This window comes from Heterocephalus glaber, unplaced genomic scaffold (assembly GCF_053883595.1).
Source record: "Heterocephalus glaber isolate CG9 unplaced genomic scaffold, H.glaber_assembly_v1.0 deba00001719, whole genome shotgun sequence".
In the NCBI taxonomy this organism is placed as follows: Eukaryota; Metazoa; Chordata; class Mammalia; order Rodentia; family Bathyergidae; genus Heterocephalus; species Heterocephalus glaber.
The window spans coordinates 7,011,698-7,032,105 of NW_028258432.1; the positions used below are offsets into that span (position 1 = coordinate 7,011,698).

Consider the following 20,408-nt stretch of genomic DNA (forward strand, 5'->3'; position numbering starts at 1 on the left):
GGAAATATGAGTGAAAATGAAAAATTAAAACTAGACGTACAAATAAGATGGGTAAAACAAAACTAGGAAATGTTATCAAGATACTGGTACTCCTCTAGCAGACACCTTGTGTATCTTAAAATGATTAATATACTAATTTCCATAGATTTAGATCCATGACTGTAATCATAAGTAAAAATTGGTGCCGTTATAGGCACAAAAGCGCGGAAGCCTGTATTCACCATAAATTCACGTTTACTGATGTTTGCAATGTATGTCAGTATCTTGATATCATTGTGTAATCCTTACTTCAGTAGATTGTTAACCCCAGGAGTACCCCAACTGATTGTCTATGAGCTGTTTACAAATAGTATATAGGATTTTAGGATAATGATAGTCCCCTGTAACATCTGGAGTTCGAAAGTGGTATAAAATGTGATTCTAATACGAACTAACTTCTCTCACATTTGGATCTCTGGCAAAGTTTATGGCCCAAATCAGACTCTAGCGGCGATGTCGCTATGTACGTGTGGGATCACGCACTGAAACTCGTCTCAACTTGGACTACCAAGCCCATCACGCAACGCTCCCTAGTCCCACCGGGCGGGGCGGAGTCGTAGAAGGGGCGGTGGCAGCGGCGGCCATTGCACTGTGGGCATTGTAGTTTGGGACCCGGCCGCCGAAGGGGCTGGTCCACGTGGTGCGTTTGGCGGCAGCTTTGGGCAGCAGCTCCCTCGTTCCCTGTACGCAGCCCCTGTAGTGCGGGCGCCAGCAGGGTGGCCAGCCTTAGCTGGCGCCGGCTGGAGGAAGGGCCAGAGGCAGCCAGAGGCTTCGCGACGTTTTTGCGACAGCCGCGGCCGTGTTTCGCGAGTGCCCTCCCTCCTCCTCTCTGAGGAGGTACCGGCTGTTGTGCCGCGCTGCCTTTCTGTTTGAGTGTATGGGATCGTGAGTGAGTGAGTGCGAGCGAGCGTGTGAGCGAGAGAGAGGGTGAGGTGTGAGTGTGCGTGTGAGAGGAGGAGAGCCCGCCGTGGCCGCGTCGAGGCTCCCACTGTAGCAGGAGCGGGGCTCGCGGCCGGAGAGAGCAGGAGACCGGCGCCCTGGGAGCCTGTGGGGACAAGGGCAGAGACACCCGCTCCCCACCCCCAGCCCTCGTCCCTCGGCGCTCCTTCGCAGCGGGGAACCTCCCCGTCCCTCCCGGCCGGCCTCTGCCCCGCCGCTCCCCTGGATGTCCCCGGCGCTCTCGCGGGGCCTCCTCCTGCTCTCGCCGCATCAGTCGGGCTGGTGCTGCGGCCGGTGGGTGTAGAGCGGGCGGCCTCCCGGGGGCTGCGGCTGCCGGTGCTTCCCTGGTCCCCACCCCGGCCCCCCGGCCCCCCAACCCAGCTCCCCGGCCTCGGGGGCTGTGACAATGGACTATGACTTTAAAGTGAAGCTAAGCAGCGAGCGGGAGCGGGTCGAGGACCTGTTTGAATACGAGGGCTGCAAAGTTGGCCGAGGCACTTATGGTCACGTCTACAAAGCCAAGAGGAAAGATGGGTGAGTGTTTGTGTCTGCGGGTGGCAGCTTTGGGCGGCGCTCCCGCAGGCCGAGGTAGGTAGCTGGAGGGGGAGAGAGCCGCCGAGGTGCCGGCCTCCCACTTCCACGACGCCCGCATCTGTCCCTGCCAGCCAGGTTTGGGGAGGAAGTGGGTTCCAGACCCCTAAGAAATCCTGCGTGCTGGGTCTGTGTTCTACAGTGCTGGGCAAGAAAGAAGAGGACTCTACCCCGCGGGCTGTATACTTTTCTAGTATTTTAGTGTAGGACTTTTAAACATTCGTTATTAAACGCCACTTTAAATAATTTTTTTTCCTGTGGTCGATTTATTATGGTAACCTTTGAAGAATTTCCTCACCTGCCTCTGGAGTGGCATTCGTCCGTTTGGAGGGGAAGCTGTTGTCCTTTACCCCCACCAGTTTGTGATCGATTTATTATCAAATTTGGATTTTATTTGGTGGAAGAAAGGCAGCAAGTGAATGTGGTTTTGTAGCAAGTAAATGTGGTCCTCATAGTGGTCATCTGCAACAGAAACGTAGCAGTTGCTATTTAGATATCGTTTGCTGTGAATTTTTACATAGAACAATGGGTGTTTGGTGCAAGGTGGGTGGTGGGGAAAAAGGCAAGTGACAAATACGGGCTTTTTCAGGCCGTCCCCCTAAAATTTAGCAGTGGCAATTTCTTTGCTTTACATATTCTCCTTCAGAAATAACTCAGTTAAACCTATGATTAGTAATGCTCCCATTTTAGTTTCTTAACAGGCAAGTGAAGTGTTCATTTTTCCTTTGTCAGTAGATGAATGTTTTGTAATATTGACAAAATGGAACGTAATTCTTAGTTGGGGAGAAATTATATTTTATTAACTCCTTGTTTTCTTGTAAAAATGGATGTTATCTCTGCTACCTTTTAGAAAATTATTCAAAAGATGTTACAGTTTTATTATATAATCTTTAGATTTTTATTAGAAATAAAGTGGCTTTCCATGAGCATCACTGTTGGTTTGGTTAGCAGGTATTTCATGTTTAAAATAATTACTTTAAAAAAATTAGGGGACATCAAAAAATGAAACCATTCATAAAGCTGAAGTAGTTCCCTCGGGGCGGGGGGCAGGCCATATTTATAAATACTTAAGTGTTCTGGATGTTGGAAAAGGAAGTTGTATTTATTTAGTCAGCGTTTTTCCTAGGTTTACCGAAATATTTTTAAAATAATTTAAAATGGATTCTAAGAGAAAGTAGTTTTAATTAATTTGGGTGTATTTCAGTGCTTTTATGCAACAGTAAAGCAGTGCAGATATGGGCAAAAGGTAGGGATCTGAAAACTTGATACTGTGGGCTCTGCATGCATTTAAAAGTACTTTTTAGCAGAATAGGTAGTGTGGTGACATTTGAGAAATCCAGCGTCTGGAAATACGGACTCTGTTGTCTAATTAGATTTCTCATTGAAGTTTTACTCTGTAATGATTGTATTTAAAACTTGTCCTTAGTCACTTACTGTATACAGTAATATTTTTCAAAAGATTTAAACCATCTCCCCATCCGTGAGTATTATGTAATTTGGAGCATATTCATAAAATCCCTAGTCCTATGAGATTACACATTGTACATTTGACCAATCTGTCATGTGTTTTATAAAATTCTAGTGACTTTAAATCATAATTAATCTCTGTGAAGCCAGTTGTTTTTATAAATTACCAATTCAGGCTAATTAAAATATGGAAATTATTTTAAATTAGATTTTATACTTAAAATGTATAATATTGTGTTTTGGCAGAAGGCACTTTTAAACATATTTTATATTTTGATGGTCAGATTTTAATTTAGAATATTAAGAATAATTTGGGAATTATACAATTTAAAAATAGCAGAAGTATAGTGTATATTTGTTTGTCACTTATGATGGCCGCAAAGTAACATTGCATTTTGGAAAAAACTTTAATTTGTGATCTTTTGGGTGTTTTTTCCAGAATCCTTTAATGGTTCTGTTGATATGAAGAACTTTTTTGTGTGTGTAATGGATCAAATATCAGGAGAATTTTAAAATTACTTAAAACAGTTTTTGTTTTCCAGAGGGAATATTTTTTTGGTTTGGCTTTTTTATATCTTCTGGTAAAAGACTGCATTATATTTATGAGGTTCTTTTGATCTCATGTCAGTAAAATGTAATTTAATGCATTTTAGTCCTGATAAAATAAAATTTGTGGCTGTTTAATCTTTCATGAGATGATCAAATAATTTGCCTCTAGTATTGATTTACTTTCAAATTAAATTATATATTCTGCAGCTGAAATTTCATAGTATTCTAGGAACTACAACAGTAATAACTTCAGAAAGAATCTTGAGATTTACAATAAAGTTAAATAATGTAAATAAGTTTTTAGACATATTTGACTGTTAAAATGAACATATGTAAATGTTGTATCCTTTCAGTAGTCCAGTGAGCATAGAACATGAATGATTAGTGAAAGAATTTAGACTAGAGAAATTAACTTCTTAAATTATTAAGTTTTAGGAAGTAAAATAGCTTGATAGATCATTTCTTTGACTTAATGAATTAGTAATCCTACTCTGCTACTATGCCACATCCAGGATAAAATCAGCATCTTAAGGAACATAAGGAAGGAAGAAATTATTTGAGGCATGATTACATACAGGAGAAAAAGGCCTTTTATAGTTGTGTTAATTTCAGATTTTAATAGGGTTAAAATAAATGTGTAATTCATCTCAGAATTAATTTGTTCTTATTGTCACCATAAATGGTGTCCTTTGTGCCTGAATGCCAAAAGAGTACCCACCGGGGAATGGGAGGGGTGTTCATTTTTTAAGTCAGTTATAGAATTTAGGCAGTCAGACTTTATTTGAAAGAATGGAAATATGTAAGAAGACAAAATTTGTTTTTAGATCTCAGACCGTCATTACAGGCACTGGACATTTGTAGAATTTAAAAAATCAACTAGGAATAGAATTTTATCTTCAAAACTGAGAAACAGAAGATTCTTTATCTGTTTTAACTTATGTTCAGAAGACCAAATATTATATAATTAAGACTGTGTGTATGTGTGTTACCAAACCCTAATGATAGGCGTGTTAGCATGGCAAAAGCGCTGTCTAGCTGAAAGAGCTTTAAGAATCCTGGAGACCTGAATTTGAGTTCATGCTCTGCCTCTCATTAGAGGTATGACCTTGGGCAAATCACTTGCTGTTTTACAAAATTAAGAATAGAGGGCTTCAGTAGATAATTTTTAGGGCCTTTTCTCGTATTAGGATTTGGGGAAGTAAAAATTATGGACATAAAATGTGATTTTTGTAAAAGTAGGCAAACAAATATTAAAATAAAAATTTTACGTTAGACAATGGTACACTTGTAAATTTCTTACTCTTTTGTTTTCACATTGGTTTTTATCAGTTGCTGAAAAGAAGCTAGGTAATTCCCAAATACCCATCAGCTGCTTTACATGTCCTATGCCCCTTGACTTTGGACTAGTTCCTGCTCCCATTCATGTGAACCATTTGTTTGGTGGCCTGCACAAGGGACTCTTCTGATTCTGCTTGCATTGGTGTTTTAATTCAGTTCTAACTCTTTAAATATGATCAGAGCTTCGTTAGAATTCTTTATCTTCCCCAGAGGAATCTAATAGAAACAATCCTCTCAGTCCTGCATTTTTATTTAAATATTTCTTAGGTGTCAGAAATGCCAAAAATAAAGTGTTATACTTCCTATCACTTAAGAATTTGTATGGGCAATAAGGAGTAACCCTTATAACCTAATATGTGACAGAGAGGGACAAGCAGAATTTTTATTGTGCAACCCCCCCCCCCCCCCCGCAGTACTGTACCAGGGATTGAACTCAGGGCATTCTCATTGTTCTACATACATTTCTAGTCCCCTCCCCCCCTTTCAAACTTTTTAAAAATTTATTTTGAGACAGAATCACACTAAGTTGCAGAGAGTGCCCAGTTTGGGCTTGAACTTACAATCTTCCTGCCTTGGCCTCTCAGAGTGTGGGGATTATGGGTGTGTGCCACCATGACTGGTATTATTGTGCCTTTCTTACTTGCCTTTGAATTTATCTTCTTTAACTATTCAGAGCATTCAGATCCACTGCATAGATCATTTTGAGTTCAGGTTAGATCCCTTCTTTTTTAGTAGAAAGAATAGCAAATTAATTTTTTTTGGATTTGTCTGTGACTCATTACTTTTATGTTCTAGCATTTGAAGATATCCATTTGTTAATCCATTGAACAGCTATTTATTGGACTTTTCTAGTGCCTAACATTGTTGAAGGTATTGGGAAGGCAAGGATGAATAAAACATTCCATTATTTGAGGAAATGCCTAATAGGGAAACAAACTTGTAAATGAAACTGCAGCAATTTATTAAGCACTGTAATTAATATGTTATTGCAACAAAGAAAGGAAGCCCCAGCTGCTTAGGATTTTCGGGAAAAGCTTCTCAAAGATGCCAAAATTTGATTTGGATTTTAGGATATGGGAAGATCTCATCCGAAAAGGCATTCCAAGAGGAATAGGATGAAGAGGGATGCTTTTCATTGTGTCTCCTGCAGACCCCTATGAAGTTACATGGATCTAATTTTTCTCCTCATGCCTTTCCTCTCCCTTGTTAGTATTTTTTTGAGCTCTTGGCTGTACGTGTAGTGGAATATGCATACACTATACATATTCCATTGTACCCACTGGTATGATGAGATCTCTGTTTCTAAACAGTGGACATATACACGTATCAGGGTACATCAATCACCTTAATTGTGTGCATGTGGTAGTTTTTCATTATAAGAATGTGGGCCATGTAATAATAAGCAGCCTCTAAAATCCAAGTGTCTGATTTAAGAATTTCTCTTGCATGTAAAACTGCCATGGCAGAAGTCCGTTCTTTTGGCTCTGCATGACAAGTGATTCTGCTTTGGCCTGACCTCTATGAGGAATAGGCAGCAAGAATTTTCTGTGTTCTTAAAGTGGTTATGGCAAGAGATTGGAGGGGGAAGTAATAGAATTTTTCACGGAGCTATGATATGCAGAGAGATGGGAGATAGGGATAAAGCTTTTGGTACATTGGATTTCTGCTAGGAAAATAGAAATAATGAAAATTTATAATAAATTATTGTACACCATTTGCAAATTTAACTACTTTGAACATTATTTCTCTGGACAAATGAGTTTAGAATTCTGATTTAGAAACATTTGAAATGTGATGTATTTGTCAGCTGGGAATTGTATATGCCAAATTAGTGTTGATAAATATGTATTATTTATTCCCTGTGGCTGGTATCATCTTTCTTGTAGTGTACTTTACTGTTGAATCCGATCCTTATGGTTGTTTGACTTCTTTCTCTTATTACCTGTTGCTAGTGAATGTCTGTCCTACTGTCCTTTCCTCCTTCAGAATTTAGAAATCTTTTCCTTCACACCATTTTAGGTAGGCTTTAGTCATATCTTTGTTACTTAGAAGTAACACTGTTACTGTATCTTTGCCTTTAGATATCTTTTGTCACCTTAAGGCAGTTCTTGGTATTACTAGTAAAAGGTGGTTTTCACCTGTTGTTTTCATATCTTGAGACAGGGTCACCTTTCTAGTTCAGGCTGACTTTGAACTCACTATGTACCCCAAGCTGACCTTGAACTTGTGTTGATCTTCTTGTCTCAGCCTTTGGAGTGCTGAGATTACAGAGATGTGCCATCACACCTAGCTTCACCTGTTCTTTTGACCTTAATATTTGAAAACCCTTTGCTATCAGGGTTCTCAATTAATACAGTTATCAGAAGTCCAAAAAGTAGTCCCTGGCTTTACTGATGGAATTATGTCATGTCCTTTAGATGTGCTGGGGCAGGACCAAAGCTGAAACTCCCTTTTAAAAAATCCAGATAATCATTATGTATCATAAAATTTATTCTTTTTAAGTGTTTGATTGATTTATTGTTTTTTTTAAAGTATATTCACAGGGCTATATAGCCATGACCATTGTCTAATTCCAAAACATTTTTATACTCCGTGAAGAAACCGTGGAGCAGTCATTCCACCCCCCAATCCCCTGACAACCACTACTTTCTGACTGTGGATTTTGATATTTCATACAAATGGAATCATACAGTACAGGTATCCTTTTGTGTCTACTTTTACTTAATATAATTTTTTCAAGCCTCATCCTGTAATTAGTACTATATTTATTAGTACTTCTCATACTCCTCTCCCTTTTTGAGGATGGCAGGGTTTTCCTGTGTTGTCAGGCTAGTCTTGGACTCATGATCCTCTCACCTCAGGTTCCCAAATATCTAGGATTATAGGCATGCATTAGCATGAATAGATGACTTCATACCTTGTTATAGGTGAATAATACTACATTGTATATCACATTTAAAAAAATCTATTCATTATTTGGACACTTGAGTTGTTTCTGCATTTTTGGCCTTTATGAATAATGCTTTGGCTTTACATCGACTCTGATTTAGGACCAAAATCTTTGTTTTTTGTCTACAAGACTTTACTAGCCTGTAAGATGTGATATGCATATGTAGCAGTACCCCATAATGAATATATATATGTGTATATATATTTATAATTGTACACATATACAAAAATTTTTGAAAAGACTTTAATAGCTTGCCTTATTCTAGGACAGTGCTCCCACCATAATTTGTTGTAGTGATTCTGAAATACAGATTCATACAATTGCTTCTCCTCCATCAAATCAGACCGCACTGACCTTTTTCTCAGGCTCTGTCTAGTGGTGGAAAAAAGTTCTTCTTTAGCTAAAGTGTAGGTTCTAACAGCCCCAGAAATCCTATTGTATCTTAACATGCAACTCCAGTATTCCCTCTTCACTCATTACTCCACAAAATATAGTTTGTCCTTCATTGATATGTTGTGTAACTCCCTCATTGTATATGTGGTTAATGTTTATATGTCCTTTGGGTTTTTCTGGTGAATGTTTATGGGTTAGAGATTATAGATTTCCTCTGGGGCAGTGATTGTGCACCCCTAACTGTTGGCTGGCACATTGCCAAATGGTGACAGGTATTTCATACAGCTTTTATTTTTGTTGTTGTGCCTATAAGTTACATTTGAAAATCTTGAATATTGCTAAAATTAAGAACTCGAGGCATAGTATAGAAGAGTAGAAATGAAATGCCTTGTGAAAACACAAAGCAAAATTTTATGAGCTTGCTCTGTTGATATCCTGAACAGAACTGAACAAGACAAAGGCAAAGGCAAAGGCAAATTTTTTATTTGGCTGACTCCAAATGGGCAGTCTAAGTATTTGAAAATTAAGCCAAAAGGAAGAATAAAATATTTTTTAAAAAATAGCTCACAGATTTTTAAATGGAGATGAAACCTTTATTTCTAAAATGAAGAAAAATAAAATCTCTGAGCCACAGTTGGCATTTAATTTTGTGTAATATCCTTGGCTTATATCACATGATTGTTCCTTATTGAAGTTTACTTTTCTTATATGAATAAAGAATCAGTTACTCATTTGTTTAGTGAAGCTCTTTATATTCTTTTACTTTATTCTAGCCCATGAATTCTAAAAAATAATCATCGCATGGAGAAGAATTTACATCATGCTGTAGGTCTACATTGAGTGTTTCTGTATACCTGAATTTATAGGTTATCTAGAGAACTAAAGGAATATTGTAAAAAGAAAACTTGTTGAGTTGTATTATTACAGATTACATAAAATCATACTTTGGGGAAAATAAAGACTACATATTGAAATATTTTATAGTTCACTGTTTCAAGGAAAACCAATTATGTGAAAATTTAAGCATATATAGAATAAATAAATCTGGATTTTTTTTTTTTAACCTCAGGAAAAAGATCCCTTTAAGTAAGTGGTCTCTCTTAGTGACTTATCATGTGACTTGGTTTACAAAAATTTAGACATAATTTATAAGAAAATGTCAAGTGTAAAGCAAGGCATACTTATAATTTGTTTTCTACTGTGACTTAACATCAGCTTTTCTTTCATATGTAAATTTATATCATTTAACTTATTTGATAGCTGTTTATTGGATGTCTATTATATGCTAGGTTCTGTGCAACATGTAGGTGATTCAGTGTTGAACATCCTTGGTCTAACTCTTTAGGGAATATACAGACTTTTGAGGGGCACGGGCAAGTAAACAGGCAATTATAGTAGTATAAGGGCTGCAGTAGGGAAAATTATGCGTTGCCATGGGGGTACCTAATCTGCTGTTGGGGACTCAAGGATGGTATTTCAGTTGTGACTTGAAGATAATCGGAAGTTACACAAGTGGCAGTAACTAAGAGGGAGTGTGGGGATTGGGGTGTTACAGTGCAGGCTAGCGAGGTGGCATACCCTGTGGCTCCAGAATTTTTTTTCAATGAGAGGCAGTTGCAGTCTGGTTGAAAAGATAATAGTAATGTAAGCACTTTGTAACTTAAATTGTTTCTCTGAGCTAATTTTGGGAGCTTGAATGTTATTGGAAGTTGGGGTTAAATCTGAATAGCTTATTATTGGATGTGAGGGATGGAGTAAGTAAGAAGAGCCAAGAATAATGTCCAGGACTTTGGCTGCGAGAGCTGGTATTCCCGGTCACATGGATATCCAAAACAGGAAGAGCAAGCTTGAGGGGGAAGATGATGGAGTTTTGATGTGTTGATTTTTAGGTATCTATCTAAGAGATGTCCATTAGGTAGATAATAGGAATTTAATGCTGAAAAGGGGGTCTGGATAAATAAACTTGGGAGTTAGCAAATACTTGAAGTGAAAGCTCTGAATGGTGAGGAAATTGCCTGGGAGAGCATGTAGAGTGAGTAGAGGCTCTAGGACGGTGTGGAGAGAAAGAAATGTCTGCGCAGGACTGGAAGATCAAGAAGTTGAGTCTAGAGAAAGGAAAATGTGTAGTATATAACAGAATGGCTGTATGTGGCAGCTCGAAGAAATACTAGGACCTTAAAGGTAAAATAACAGCTCAGGAGAGTGACAGTCATAAGCTACTCAGAAGGGAAGGGAGGTAATGAAGTGTGTATGTTAAGTAAAATATTTTAAACAAGTAAAATTTCAGCTGAAGATTTTGGGACATTGAAGCTTAAATTATTATATGCTCTGTATGTGTGTGGGGGCGTACTGGGGATTGAATTCAGGATCTTTATACTGAGTTATATCCCCAGACCTTTGTTTCTATTTTTTTGTTTTTGTTTTTGTTTTGTTTTGAGACAGAGTCTTGCTTTATAATTCATACTGACCTTTGAACTCTGTGTAGCTCAGGCCAGCCACAAACTAGCAGCAATCTTCCTGCCTCAGCCTCCCAAGTGTTAGGATTACAGGTGTGCTCCAGTACTCTTAAATTTTGACACAAGGTCTTGCTAAGGCTCTTAAGTTGCCTAGGTTGGGCTTTTGTGATCCTTACTTAGTCTCCTAGAGTGCTTGGATTATAGGCATGTGCCAACATATTTTGCTGCTTTCTAAGTTTTACCCAAAATATTTTGGTACTTTTGTGGTTAGCTCTATCAGTTCAAGTCACGCAATGAAAAACTTCACTTCCATTTTTCTCTGTATTGCTAAAGCTAAGATGCCATTTGTTTGTTTTTTTAATTGCATAATATTAAAGGTAGTTTTCATTTTATAAAAAATAAAATAGCCTAATTTTTCTTATTATAAAAACAATACATGTTAATGCTAAAAAATTCAATTAGTACAGAAATGTATATAGTAACTGAAACCCCTAACTGTATTAGAAGACAGTCTTTTTATCTCTCCAAATAACTGAATATATAAGTAGATGAATGAAATTTAGGACTTTTTAATTTAAAAAATTATGCATTTTCCATATCAATAAATATAGTTCTAAATCATTTTTATTACTGGAAAATATCACATGACATGTATGCATATAAATATGTATTTAGTTAACTAGTTCTCTAGTGATAGACATTTACCTATTATAGTTGCAGAGGATGTCAATAAATATGTCTGCAGTTCTCCAAGTCAAGTCCTTAAAATAGAATTTCAGGGTCAAAGGTTATATATTTTCAACAACTTTTATTTTTGTGTGTGTGTGGTACTGGGGATCGAACTCAGGACCTTGTGCTTGCGGGGCAGGCATGGTGCCACTAAGCTAAATCCCTGGCCCAACAACTATTTTTATTATAAAATAAGATTGGATTATTGTACTCTTATAATTAAAAAACAAAACAGTATGCAGGGAAAAGCAGGAAAATCTAACTCCCCCTTTTATCTTGGATTGAGTTGCACTCTGGGGATAACTGTTGTCCATGGCTCCTTTTGTGTATGCTTATAGAAGCATGTATACGCAATGGTTGACTTTAAAATTTACTTTAATACTTTATTCTTTTTGAACAGATAATACCTGCATATAGAAAAAATTTTAAATATTCTTTGTATTGCTTTTTTCAGTCCATATGGTTTAGAGGTCTATATCAGCACATGTAATTCATTTTATGAGTTCGTCATTGCTTTATGAATATAATGTAGTATACTGGGCCAATCAAGATACATTTAGGTTGTTTTCTTATGAAATTTAAATAGATTTACAATAAATTTCCTTCACATCTGTCTTTGTACACAACATGCTCTGAGGTGGAAGTTCATAGGCCACCAGAGTTTCCTTTGGGGACATTTTGTGTGGGTGATACCACTGGGAAGAAGCAAAGTTTCCATCAAACAAGAAAAGCTCCCAGGACTATATATCCGTAGGGAGTTTTATCCCTTCCAGTCTCTCTCAACAGTTCTAGGGACTCTGACCACCGTGCCCACATAAAACTGCTGGTTACAATCTCAGCAAAGCAGTGTAAAACTAATGTAGTGAAGACCAACTTCCAGGAGTAAATCTTAACTGGCCTGGGCATTAGGCTCCTCAAAGTCCAATCTGTGACCTCTAAAAGGGTTGCAACAATTACACTCACATCAGAAGCCTCAAAATAAAATTTATCGTTTTTTTTTTTTTTTTTTTTTGGTGCCAGGAATGAAACTCAGGGCCTTGTGTTTGCTAGGCAGGTGGCTGTGCTACTGAGCTACACCCCAGCCCAGTAAAATTTATCTTGAAGGAAGAAATGGGAATAGATATAATAATGACATGTTTGAGTTGTGGGGTTAAATACTTTGTAAAGTTAGAATTTTTGGATGAATCTTTTGGAAATTTTGTATTGGGTTTTTCCCTAACATGGTCCTGTCTATTTTAGGTTACTAGCTGGGATAGAAAAATTTAAGAAGTATGTAGAAACTTAAAATTATAATCATTTCATTATTTTTACATCTTATCCTGTGTTTACTTTCATTAAACTTTTCTATTCCAATTTAATATGGTTGTGGAAATTTGTTTTTATCACAAATGATTGATACTCTTGATGTATTCTACCTTCATTGATTTCTATTCAACATGGACCACTGGTGTTCTTACTCTTCTTTTCCTGTTGCTTGGCTTTTACTATTCTCTTATCCTTTACCCAGTGCACACCTTTCTAGTCTTGATTTTTTCCCTTTCTCTTCTTTTTAAGTTTGCCTTTTCTGTTATATTCTGATTTTGGCTTTGACCTTGTACCTGTCTCCTTTTTTGGTTACATTGGCCTCTGGACTTGTTTTAAATAGAACAAGAATCTGGAGCCCTTTCTGCTACTGGTGGAATTGTTTTGACTTTGCTTCCTCAGTGGAGGTGATCATTTATGGTAGTTAAGCAGGCAGGTGTTATCTGTAAGACATCTCTGATGTGTTTTATAATTTCTAAAATTTTGAAGAAACTTTTTAAAAAGTTTTAAGTCCTGCTAAACATATTCTTTTATCATAGACATAATTCCTGTGCAACAGAAGTTGGGAAATACTCCTTACAGTTAGGAAGCTGAAGAAGCATACAAGTATTATATCTTTATATCTTAAAATCTATTTTGGTAGAAATGAATCCATCTCTGCCTGAAAATTTAAACCAGATGTCCTAGAGCCACAAGTCACTATTGTCTTATTTTAGCTATGACTAGCCGACTTCTGCAGATCCCCTGTAAGCTTGTGACATGAGTTAGACTGGGAAGTATGTATATGAAAAACATAAGGAAATCTAAGAGGACTCCTCACCTTCATCTGTTTCTCTTCAGGATTTTTTTCCTCCTTTTTTTGATGGGACCATTCAGTTCTAAAAAGGGGAGTCACCCTGGGGTGTTTGTGTGTGTGTGTGTGTGTGTGTGTGTGTGTGTGTGTGTGTGTGTGTGTGTGTGTGTATACTAGGGCTTGAATCCAAGGGTTTGCACTGATCTACATCCCCAGCCATATTTTTAAGTCGCATAGTTGCCTGGACTGTGCTCAAACTTATGATCTTCCTTTCTCTGGTTTAAGGAGTGCTGGCATGTGCCACCATGCCCAGCTAAGCCTGATGTTGAGTCCCTGAAGTTCTAAATTTTTTTTTTTATTTTATTACAACTATGCTGACATCCTAGAATAGTTAATACAAAAGTGTTACAAACTAGGCCCAGAATGCCAACCATTTGCTGTTCTCCCAGAAATTTAACATGTGCCCAGGTACATGGCAACCTAGGCAGCTGCCTACAGCTGGGGACTGAAGTTTTTAATTCTAGCAAAAATATAACCAAGTATATCAATTTTTAAAAATCTGTTTTTGATTATGATTATCGTGTATTTTAGTATGTTCATAGGGTTGTACACCCCTTACTGCAATCTAATTTTAGAATATTTTTTGTTACCCCCAAAAGAAATCCTGGACCCCTTAGCAGTCACTCACCATTTCCTCCAGTCTCAGGCCAGGACAACCCATAATCTACTTCCTGTCACGAGATTTGCCTATTCTGGAGATGTCATTACAATTTTGGATATATCATGTGGTCTTTTGTGGCTTTTACTTTTTTCAAGACTCATCCATGCTGTAGTAAATGCCATATTTTAAGTTCATTCATTAGTTGATGAATATTTATTTCTATTTTTTGATTTTTGTGAATGATGCTGCTATGAACATTAGTATACAAGTAGGAGTCTTTGCTTTCATTTCCTAGGAATTCAGTATATGTGTAAGTAGAATTGCTGGATCGTAGAACTCTGTTTGAGTAACTGCTCAGTTATTTTCCACAGCCACTGCACTGTTATGTTCGCACTTAGCGGTGCACAGGATTATGCTTTCTCCACATCCTTGCCAAAAGTTATTTTTCATTTTTTAGATAATAGGCATTCTTATGGTCATTAAATGGTATTTTACTGTGATTTGTACTTGTATTTCCCCAATAGTTAATGATGTTGTTGAACATCTTTTTATGTGCTTATTGACCCTTTTTCTACCTTCTTGGGAAAATTCATTACAATCCTTTGTTTATTTTCAAGTTGGGTTATTTGTCTTTTTATTATTGAATTGTAAGGAGTTCTTTATATATTCTAGACTAAACCCCTATCAGGTATCTCATTTGCACATATGTAGGTTACCTTTTAATTTTTTTGTTACTGTTTTTGTAGCAAAAACGTTTTAAATTTTGTTGTAGTCCAGTGTATCTATTTTTTCCTTTTGTAGCTGTGTTTTTGGTGTTGTATCTAAGAAATTGGCTTAACTCAAAGTTAAGAAGACTCACTCTTAGATTTTTTTCCTCGAAGTTTTATAGTTTTAACTCTTAGATTTAAATCTGTGGTTCATTTTAAGAATCCTGAGTTACTGGTGCAGCTTTATTCTTTTGCTAATGGATATCCAGTTCTCCTAGCATCTTTCAAATGTCTGGACAACTTCATTAAAAATTAATGTAGGGCCGGGGATTTAGCTCAGTGGTTTCGCCGCCTGCTGCGCAAGCGCAGAGACCCGAGTTTGATCCCCGGACCCCCCCCCCCCAAATTAATGTTGACTTTTAAAAAATTGACTCAGTACATGTTTTTCCTTAAGTTAGTACTACAGCGTCATGATTACCATAGCTTTGTGGTTAGCTTTGAAATTGGAAAGTATAAGTCTTCCAACTTTGTTGTTTTTAAAGACTGCTTTGACTTGTCTATAGTTCCTGAAGTCTAAAACTCTACATCTAGTATTATCTCCTACTTTCCTAATAGATTATAACCCAGGATATCTTAGAAATACATGTTTGTAAATGGCTCCAGGTAACGAAGTTTTTTGGGTTATTGATCTACCTTTAATTCATCAAACCTACGAAACCTTTATTTTAATTGTGTGGATAAAAATCATTCTGAAATGTATTACATAATAAAAAACTACACACACATTGTGTACTTGGAACATAATTTAACTTTTTAAGTGCAATTTAAAATCTTTATTGTGAAAAGTTAACTATTATGCTACAGCTTCTTTTCGTAGACTAGGTATTTGGCTTTTGTACCAAATAGCTGTGCCTGTAGAGTTCACCTGCCTAGGTTGTTTTCCTTTATTCTTCCCCTTGTTAGTTGTCATTAAACAAAAACAAAAGCAAAACCTTAATGTATTATTTTTTTTAATGTATTATGTTTTTAAACTATAGAAAAATTAATATATTTTGTTTTTTAATCGATTGTAGAAAATGCAAATAAATTTTAAGAACAAAATAAAATTCATCATATCTGGCTACTCAGGCATTAAAAACTTAATGAGATTATATTGTGTATATCGTTTTGAAACCTACTTCGTTTCTTCAACAGTAGATTATGTATAGTTCTATGTCATCAACTATTTTTCTAATCTTTGTTATGTTTTAGTGTCTGTATTTGTTTTGTTGTGAAATTGGACTTTTGTTACATTTTTGATGGTTCCGGTTTTTTATCGCAGTTTAATTTTTATTGCTGGCCGGGGATTTAGCTCAGTGGTTTCGCCTCCTGCTGTGCAAGCGGAAGGACCCGAGTTCAATCCCCAGAACCAAAAAAAAAAAAATTTTTATTGCTCTATATTCTAGGCATCCATGACTTTATCCCCAGGAAAAATTCTTAGAAGTGGATTTGCTGGATAAGTTCTTAATATTTTTTTATATGTAAGGCCAGATTTTTTCTTAGAAAGTTTGAATCATTTTGTAATCTCCTTCATAATGAACAGCTGTAATGTTTGCCTCCACCTAGATAAGATTTTTATTATATATTTTCTTTAATCTTTGGCAGTTTGATAGAAAACCTACAGAAATTTTGGTTTTATTTACATTTGTTTCACTAATTTTTAATTCATAATTTTGTTTATTTAATTTATTTAATGCATTGCCTAATTATATTTTACCCATTTTTCTGTAATATTATTCAAAATTTGTTTTTGTAAAAGTGCTTTCTTTTTGTTCTTGTCACAAATATTTCCAATATTTTGTCTGTTTTTCTATATATGATTTTTTTGAATGTAAAATGAAATATATCATTCTTTTATTGCTTCTGCCTTTCTTCATTGTATATCTTTTACTTATATTTCCTTATATTTTCATGTTTAAAAATATTTGCAGTTAAATTTTTTACTTTATGTTGAATTTAATTGATATAAATTGTTAGGTAGTATTAGTATTTAGTTTTCCTAATCCTTTTAATGCTATTGAATAACTCACAATTGATTTGAAATGTTATTTTTATTATTACTCTAAATTCTCATACATACTTGATGTTTATTTCTATTCTTTCTGTGCTCCTCTGATCTGTTTATTCTTGTGTTACTCCTCTTTTTTTAAAAACGTCTTACAGATTTATAATGTCTAGTAAGACCAGTACCTCTATGTTACTTTTTTTGAAAAAAAAAATTGTAGTTTTTCCTGTCCATTTATTCAGATAGACTTAAAAGTCAGCAACTCAGGTTCTAAAAAATATTTTGAGATTTGAGTTGAATTGCAAGTTTGTAATTACTCTCTAGATTCATGGTTATAGTTTCTCCTTTATTTGAATTTTAAGAATGTTGATAAAGCCTTATAGAATTTTCCATTTATGCCCTACTATTGTTTATTTCAAAGTGTTATATTTATTTTAATAGTTTTATGCACAGTTTTGTTGTGTATCAGTAAATCCCATGCAGTATTTGGGACACATTAAATTTGTTGTTGTTTTGAAATGAAGATTTATCTAGACATCCTGTATTTCATTTGCTATATCTAGGATGGATGGAAACTATTTATTATGGAATTTAAAAAATATCCCCATAAGTAGAGATGATTTATAAATCCATATTAACCTATCACGTATCTCAAATAGTTATAAACTGTAGTTCCTCTCTAGATAGTTTAAAATGTTCATTGCTTTTTTTAGTTCACAGTCTTGGATTTTCTAGATAGACATTCATATCAAATGCAGATAGTAATAGTTTTAATTCTTGGTTCTTTTCTAGTACTTCAACTTTAGAAAACCTAGTGTTTTTATATTGGCTGTTACTTTTTAATAATTTTAAAAATAACTTCACCTTTTTACTGGCAGTGTTGGAGATATTTTTGCCTTTTGACTTTTAAATGTGTTGTTAGGTAAAATCTCATATTTTTATTCTCCTAATATTATTAGATTTGGGAGTTGACACTTTATATATGATGTCCTACCTTTATTAGTTTGAGCAACTCATTTGATCTCTGTGAGTCCTTCAGATTTCTCATCTATAAAATAAATTTATCACAGAGTTCTTTTTATAACATAAGATAATTGCATGTAAAACAAGTTTTTGAGATTGCATAGGCCAGATAAATTACATGTACTTTAATATATTAAATTGATATCACTTATTCAGTCACTTGTGATGCCTTTCTTCAGTACCCAATTATGCTAATTCATATTTTTCAGGAATTTAAGATGCTTATTATTAGTAGTTGATTTTCCTAAATATGTTTGTTTGTAGGTGACAATCTGTAGTGTCTGCTACAGTGACATGTTGTTTCTCAGAAATCTCTTACTATGAAAAAACTTATAAAAACAGTTTTATGGAGGAAAGAAAACCAGAGAATTTTTGTAGGATTGTTATAATATAAGCATTTTTAGAGTTGTAATCTAAAAATAATACATTGATCAAAAAAATTTTTTTAAAATGACACCCCACGTTTCCTTGTTCACACTTTAGTTCATACACTCAGAAGATTCTTAGTCTCTCCAATCACCTTTGTCTTTGACCCTGCGGTTTTGCTTACAGAACTAGTTCCCAACTGCCATTAGTGAACAAAAGAGTAAAAGAATGCTTGAATAAACAAAACAGTTCCATTCCAGAAGAATAACCAGACATTCAAACAATGCAGCTATATGTTCCTGTTCACTGCATGCAACTATTATTTTTCCTATTTATGCTGTACTGATTCTAGTTGGCATTGTAATGATAATACTGCTTTTGTGTACTGATTTTTCCCCTGATTAATTGGTGATGTTATATCCACATTATGCTGTAAAAACTCATCCACTGAGAGTTTACCTTATATTTGCTAGTACAGGATGAGTAGTAAGTATTGTAAATATTTGCTGATTGCAAATGGCCAGATGGCCCATTTCAAATATTGAGACTTCTTATTATTGCTCTAGCTTGGTGGCTCAGTAAATTGTACATATTGGATTGTGGTCAAAAATAAAGTAGAAAATAAAATCCTATAGTACAAAATCACACTACTTTTTAATTTTTGATGTGTTATTACAATATATGAAAGTAAGAATTACAAGAGATTTGGCAAAAGCCAAACTAAATGATTATAGAAAAGTACCATAGTATATTAACTAAAAAGGCTTGGGCTTCTTGGAAATTGGAAATTTCCTTGGAAATCAAAGGGATGAATTTTGAATTACAGAAAGGTGTAACCATATAAATAAGTTGGACTTATTTTTAAATCTCAGCCTATAGAGCTGTTACTTCATTTTGCAAACCTGAAATAAGACACTAAGAAGTTCTATAGTACTTTATTTTAAAATTGAAACTTAATTAAATTCCTTGAAAGTTTAGGTATATTCATAATTACTAAATGGAAATAAGCTATTTTAAGGTTTCATCCTTAGTCTTTGGAGGTTTAAATCAAGAGATATAAGTATATTCTTCCATTTGGGTGTTGTTTCAAATATCTGCTTTGTTCATCTGGAAGGGGGACAAAACTATTTTGTGACCTAAGTTGTAGACCTGTGACTAATAACTGGAAGCAAAAAAGGGACACATTTTTGCACTCTCAGGAAGAACTTTGTAACAAAGTTCTCCAAACATGGAATGAAGGCAAATAATTTGTTTTTTTCATAAATGTTGTCAAATATATTGAAAATGACAAAATTATGGTGTCGTAGAAGAAATCCAGCTATTGGATGGATGGCTGTTTGGATTAGATGACTTGTAGGGAACTACCAGCTCTGAGATTTCATAATAAGATATCAGGAGCCATTATTAGAGAACATTAGCCTGAATCGTCTATAAATCTTGAAAAAGTATAAATTATGCCAAAACCTGGAGATGTCTGTTTTGCTTTTAAAAGTTGACAAACCACAGATTCATTTTATATCTTTTAAACAATGCTTTAAGAAGTTTTAAAAAAATGTTCATGGAAGATACATAGAATAGAAGGTTATGTACTAGAAAGTAATAACTCTCCAATTCTCTGACCACTGTGCTTCCTTCTCTAAGTAGTAATGAGGGCAAGAAAAGTGTTGAGTGTTATTCTGAGATTTCTGATTTGAATCACTTGAGTCAACTGTGACAGTGCCATTAATTGAGTGATAGGGTAAGACTTAGAAGAATGGCTGCTATCAAGAAATCAACCAATAACAAATGCTGGCGGGGGTGTGTGGGGAGAAAGGAACCCTTCTCCATTGTTGGTGGGAGTGCAGACTGGTGCAACCACTGTGGAAATCTGTATGGAGATACCTCAAAGAACTAGGACTACAGGTCCCATTTGACCCAGCTATTGCCCTACTGAGTATCTTCCCCGAAGAATTAAAAGAATCATAACACAGCGATATATGTGCACCCATGTTTATAGCGGCACAGTTTGTAATAGTTAAAGCTTGGAAACAGCCCAAGTGCCCATCAACTGGAAACTAGATA

General features: G+C 35.5%; 1 protein-coding gene across 4 annotated transcripts in view; it reads left to right on the forward strand.

The window, feature by feature from the left end:
* The first annotated feature begins 653 nt into the window (after positions 1-653).
* Cdk8 (cyclin dependent kinase 8) overlaps positions 654-20,408 on the forward strand; it is a 200,291-nt gene continuing 180,536 nt past the window's right edge. For all 4 annotated transcript variants that reach the window (XM_004854819.4, XM_004854820.4, XM_004854821.4 and 1 more), the window contains exon 1: positions 654-1,512. In XM_004854819.4, coding sequence (XP_004854876.1) covers positions 1,385-1,512 — 128 coding nt within the window. In that variant the 5' untranslated portion in view covers positions 654-1,384. The remainder of the gene's footprint in view (positions 1,513-20,408) is intronic.